General features: G+C 45.8%; 1 protein-coding gene across 1 annotated transcript; it reads left to right on the top strand.

The window, feature by feature from the left end:
* Positions 1-2,014: 2,014 nt before the first annotated feature.
* On the top strand, positions 2,015-2,605 carry LOC107045410. Its single transcript, XM_015267686.1, has one exon. The coding sequence runs from the start codon at positions 2,015-2,017 to the stop codon at positions 2,603-2,605; it is 591 nt and encodes a 196-aa protein (XP_015123172.1).
* The last annotated feature ends 3,603 nt before the right edge of the window (positions 2,606-6,208 follow it).

The raw sequence follows: 6,208 nt of genomic DNA, 5'->3' as shown, positions 1-6,208 counted from the left end.
TCTCTCTCTCTCTCTCTCTCTCTCTCTCTCTCTCTCTCTCTCTCTCTCTCTCTCTCTCTCTCTCTCTCTCTCTCTCTCTCTCTCTCTCGGCCATTTCGTCGGCCGTAAAAATGGAGAATGTCTAGTTAGAGAGTGCGAGCTAGTGACAGTAACTAGACGGGAGTCGGTGAAGTAGATGCCAGTGTGCACAGATAATGGTACGCGCAGGGTGCGTAGGTAACTGGTCACACCTGGTTCGCACTGGTCAATAGTTGATTTTTCACTCACCAGTGGCGTCAGCAGGAGTGAAGGTGAGAGAGACAGCCAAACGATGACACCAAGAAATTTGCAGGTTAAGGTGTCTTCAAGCGATTTTTTAGAGGCAATAAAAACATAGAAGCGCAACCAGCAAAAGGGGTTTATATCTCCAAATGTCGGTTGCAAAGTAGCGCATGCAACTAAGCTGCAACAGAAACGCCCAGGGGGCAGAAATAGGCAGTAAGAATTTCAAACCGAGATCAAACAAAACGTGCATTTAATGTACTCACAGAGAGAGAGAGAGAGAGAGAGAGTACGACAAGGCTTATTTGTCAGCTCTGGACCAGCTCCCAGCCCTGGTCAAGCGTATTGATGACGTTGAGGCTGTTGTGGCTGAGCAGTGTGAGGAGATCAGGAGCCTAAAGCAATCTGTAGAGACTGATGTCGGGGCACTGAGGGATCGAGTCAACTTGGTTGAAGAGGAGCAGCGGCAGATGAAGGAGGATACAGCCAACTCTGTCTCGGTGTCTGCTGGTGTGTCAGCTGAAGCGTCGGGAGCCGTCGTGGGCAGGGCGAGCTCCGTTGAGGAGACGGTGAAGGAACTGGCTGACTCTCTAGCGAAGATCAACGCGGACAGGATGAGGCTTGTGTCGGACATGCCCATCTCAGGCCTTGATCCGCCTGCGAATTGTGACATGAGAAAACTGTCGTTCGCTATCTTTCGTGCCGTGTCTTCCTGTATTCAGTTGGATGACATTCGCAGCGTGCGTCCTTTTCGGGTGAGGCAGCCTCCAGCTGTGGATGCCGATGATGATAGAGCTGTAGCTTCTGCCGTACCTTCGAGCACGGCAGCTGATGGTGTCGCCACGTCCTCATCACTCTTGGTGTCAGTCTCGTCTGGTGAACTCGTTCGTGAGTTAGTGATTGCGAAGGCAAGGCATGGCAAGCTGCATTCGTCTCAGTTGTCAGCTGAGCTTGTGTCTGCCTCTAGAGCGACACTTCCCCTGCAGCCATCACTCATCAACATCAACGATTTCCTCCCGCAAGATCTCCATAATCTTAGACGCGCTGTGAGGACTGCTGCCAAGGAGAGAGGCTTTCATAGCTTCATTCGAAATGGAGCTGTGTTTATAAAGGAAAAGAAGGAGGATGCTGCAACCAGAATCTCATCGATGGCTGAATTAAAAAACTTCATGGCGGGCCCTCAATAAACTCTTCTGCTTCTGGTATATCTCCTGTCTCCAATCTTTCTCTTCCTCTCTCTTCTTTTTCTCAGTCTCCCGCTCCGCCTTCGCAAACTCATTCCTACCTTGAGCACAGTTAGGCGGCAGCCATGTTGGAATTGTAGGGTTTGCGTGTCTGTCATCTTAATGTGAACTCTCTCAGAGCTCACATTGAGAGAGTCAGGCTTTTCTTGGAATCTCGTCCTCCATTTCATGTTATCGCCATGTCAGAGACTAAGCTTTGCCCTCTTATTGATGACGATGTCGTTTCGCTGGAAGGCTATAGGCTCTTCAGGCGTGATCGCAATACGCGTGGTGGCGGGGTAGCTTTGTTCATCAATAACTGCTTCAAGGTGACAGTTCTCGCATCCTCCTCTCATGTGTGGACTAAAAGACCTGGTTTCCCCGAGTATCTGTTCTGTGAAATCTCCTGTCATGGTCTTCCCAGTCTTTGTTGCAGTCGTATATAGGCCGCCACATGCTCTCTGCAGGGGTTTCTTCAGGATTATAGCTCCAAGGTCATCCTTGGGGATTTCAATGCCGATCAGCTGTCCATGAGTAACCCTGATGCGGCTCTGGTGCGTTCGCTTTGCTCCGATTTCTCTCTGAGCCTTGTGCCGCACGGTGCCACTCATCATACTCATGGCTCAGACTCCTGGCTTGAGCTGTGCCTGATTGATCATGATGACACGCTTCTATCCTACTGGAAGACAGAGGCCCCCTTTGTGGACGGTCACGATCTTATCACTGCAACAATACAGGCTGTCCTTCCTCGCCCATCTGTGAGTAGGGACTTCACTTACAGGGATTTTGCTGCTCTGGATCTTGATGTGCTATTGTCGCAGCTTGCCGCGAGCGACTGGTCAGTGTTCGATGGCCTGTCGTCTCCAGACGAAATGACTGCATGCCTGGGCGGTAATCTTGGAGTCGCCATGGACGGTGCTGTCCCGCTCAAGACGGTGAGGAAGTCCTCGAAGCGCAAACCGTGGTTTACTGATGGGATCGTTGCTCTTGTAGCGAAGAGAGATCGCCTGTACCGTGTGTACAAACGTACTTACTCTTGTCAGGCACTCTTGACCTATCGCACGGCTCGTGATCGTTCTCATCGTGAGGTTGAGGCGGCACGTCAACTTTTCTTCCAGTGAAGGCTGGAGCCTCTCTCTGACCCTTCGCTTATCTGGAAGGAGCTCAGAAGGCTTGGTGTGGTGGCTGGGAATGACTCAACACCCGATTTCGATCCTGATGTCTTGAATCGTTGCTTTGCTGGAGTGTCCTTTGACAAGACGGAGCCGTGGGTTTCTCCTTCAGGCCAGTCACTGCTGATGAGGTACAGAAGGCTGTTCGGCACTTCTCTACCGAAGCTAAAGGGACTGATGGGGTTCCCAGGTCGGTGGTTGTGGCTGCCCTGCCGATTCTAACACCTTATCTAGTGATGCTCTTTAACATCTCTTTCGCTCGGTCCTGCTTTCCCTCTGAATGGAGGAGGTCCCTTATTGTTGCGCTTGGCAAGGTGAAAAACCCTGTGTCACCTAATGACTTCAGGCCGATTGCCTTGCTCTGTTTCCTCTCCAAAGTGCTGGAGAAACTTGCTTCCCAGCAAATCTCCGGCTTCCTTGCTGAGCGCTTCATTCTGGACTCCCTGCAGACGGGTTTTCGTCCATTCAATGGGACGCAGACGGCGCAGTTTCATCAGAGCGCAGACGGCGCTATTGAAACTGACAGACGACATTAGGACGGGTATTGATAGACGGCAGCTGACGATGCTGCTGTTATTCGATTTCAGCAAGGCGTTCGATTGCGTTTGTCACGTGTTGCTGCTGCGGAAGCTGTTAAGAAGAGTCTACAATAAGCGCGCGTCATTCATTTGCGTCACGTCGCTAAGATAATTAATGTATCTATATTTATTGCAACACGACGCAAACAGAAGACGTACATCGATTATAGATTCGGCCTTAGGCTATGGCTTCTCAGCTTCTTCACTGAGGTGGCTTGCATCATATCTGGGTGGTCGTTCGCAGGCTACACTAGGCGGGGCGAGTGGCTGTTCATCCTTCTATCAGCTGAATGGGGGAGTTCCGCAGGGATCTGTTCTAGGTCCTCTGCTATTCCTCCTATTCATTAATGATGTTGGTGTAAACTTAGGGCCAGGAGTTCGGCATCTGATATATGCTGATGATCTCCAGATTTACCTGACCCTTCTACGTGAGGAGTTAGAGGATGCCATTCGCCGCATGAGCAATGCTGCTAACCGTGTGACAGACTGGGCTAATGCAAATCGGCTGCAGCTGAATGTGGCGAAGACGAAAGCCATCATTTTTGGCTCTAATGTCTTCGTTAACGATGTCTATTCCTTGCCCGGTTTGTCTGTCAACGTTGATGGCTCTGCAATTTCGTTTGATACGTTTTTTGTGGCCAGTCGGGCCGTGCGGCCAGTGAGGGGTGATATGACTCCCCTTATGATCAAGCCTTTCAGGACTGAAGCCATGCGATCCTCCTTCCACGTGTCTGCGGCTTATTTATGGAACTCAATTCCCTCTGCAGTGCGGGACCTTCCCACACTGTCGTCTTTCCGATTAGCTGTGCGGAATTATCTGAGGGACAACTCTTAATGCTTTTCCTACCCTTTGCTCTCCTCTTATCACTTTCCTTTCCCCTGCTGTCCCTGTTTTCCTATCCGTACTTATTCTTACACTCTTCCCTCTTTCATCGTTACCATTTCGCACTTGCTATTCTCCCGTTTGTTTAGGACCCGCCGAAGCTTGCTCTTTCTGGTGCATATTGCTCCTTCTCATCTTACTCTGCTTTTTATGTATCTATTATAATTAGCATATATTGTTTACTTCATGATATTCACTGTGATTTACTGTATACCAGCTTATGTGGTTTTGCCACCATAATTTTGTACAATATAATGTACAGCAATAAACTCAATCAATCAATCAATCAATCAATCTCTCTCTCTCTCTCTCTCTCTCTCTCTCTCTCTTTCTCTTTCACAAATGTGAAGTGTTCGACACTCAACCGTATCCAATGAGGTTGAAACCAGAGACTGGATTGTGTCGTCTGTTCTTTGACCGTCTGCTCTTTTCAATCCACGCGTATACCACTAAGTTCTTCACTATTTCCCTTCAGCTCTGGTATAACATCACGTAAAAAAATTTCCTTATGCTTGCACTCGATTCCCCGAATGAGTGCCAAACTAGTTGGGCGCCAATGTGACGTTTTGAGTTTTACCCGGAGATAAAACTCAGTGAATATTTTTTCCTTTTTACTACTACACTCTGCACTTGCACTGTTCGATCCCAATACGTCACAATTTAAATTTTTTAGTTAAAGATAAATTACCTGTATCATCAGATCAATTGCGAAAGGAAACTCAACGAGATATAATTTTAGGAAAAATTGTGAGATATTTATGGGACGGTTGGCCAAAGGTCTCCGAACCAGAGTTGAAACCTTTCTTAGATAGATCAAATGAAATTTATTTAGATCACGAAATTATTATGTGGGGCTATAGATTCATTGTAGCTTCTAAATTGAGAGACCAGCTATTGGATGGTAAACGTTTGTTTATGTTCGTAGTTATAAAAATCCTGCGAAACGTACTTGGAACCGTGCTATAATTAATGGGAAAATTGGTCAGTACACTTATTTATGTTTTTCTGAAGAAAATAAAGAAATTTTTTGGAAAAGACACATAAATCAGTTATTGAAAATCGGGACATTGTATGATCATAAGTACAAACATTTGAATGAAACAGGATACGCTAAGATCGATTCAAAAGTTGATTCAGAAATTAAAGGAAGACAAGAGTTTTCTAAAACCTAGTCTATTAGATTGAGTCAAGAAACTGATAATGTAATTCAGGCTGAGGTCATTGAATCAAAGCAAGATCTAACAGAAAAAACATCAGAATTAGTTCAGATCCCTAACGCAAACATTAATAAGCCTCTCACTGACGAAACTCTTGTAAATGAAGAGAAATCTGTAGTGATCGATAATGAGTTCTATGAGGTTAAGAATAAAAAGAAGACAAATGGTTGTAATGTGCTCAAAAGATCTAAACGTATCAACAAACCGGTAAATAGACTAATATTGGGTTGGGGAAAAAGTAATTTCGGTTCTTCCTAATAGATGGCATTAAAGTTGTATATCTCTAGTAATGCTTATTCAATGCAACCATACTATAGCATGTTTAGAAGTTTACAGTCTACAAATCATCCTAGAGTACAAAGTAGCGTCATTCGTTTAATCATTCAAAAATTATTGCGCTTTGACAATGGAGATTCCAGAAAGCCACTTTTGTCACATTTTACTTTTTTACTTACGAAAAGGAAAAACTGCAGCGCAGGTTCATCGAAAATTGTGTAGTGTTTATAGTGATGAGTGCTTAAGTGAACGCCAGTGTCAGAATTGGTTTGCTCGATTTCGTTCCGGAAACTTCGATCTTAAAGATCGCCCTGGTCGGCCAACCGTTGAAAAAGTCGATGAAATTCTAAATGAAATCGAGGTAGACCGACATATTTCATCTCGCGACATTGCTACGAAACTAAACGTCGACCATAAAACAGTTTTGAACCATTTACATAAGACTGGATACCAAAAGAAGCTCAATACTTAGGTTCCACATGAATTAACGTCGAAAAATTTAATGGACCGAGTTTCCATTTGTGAATCCCTGCTGAAACGAAACGAAATCGAGCCATTTTTGAAATACATGATTACGGGCGATGAAAAGTGGATCACG

The sequence above is a fragment of the Diachasma alloeum genome, unplaced genomic scaffold (genome assembly GCF_001412515.2).
Source record: "Diachasma alloeum isolate Michigan unplaced genomic scaffold, Dall2.0 Dall_scaffold_00931, whole genome shotgun sequence".
Lineage (NCBI taxonomy): Eukaryota > Metazoa > Arthropoda > Insecta > Hymenoptera > Braconidae > Diachasma > Diachasma alloeum.
This window is presented reverse-complemented; position numbering and strand designations above follow the sequence as displayed.

Bases quoted from the DNA above. Each gene is read 5' to 3' on its own strand.
- LOC107045410 (XM_015267686.1), top strand. From the start codon at position 2,015: ATGAGTAACCCTGATGCGGCTCTGGTGCGTTCGCTTTGCTCCGATTTC.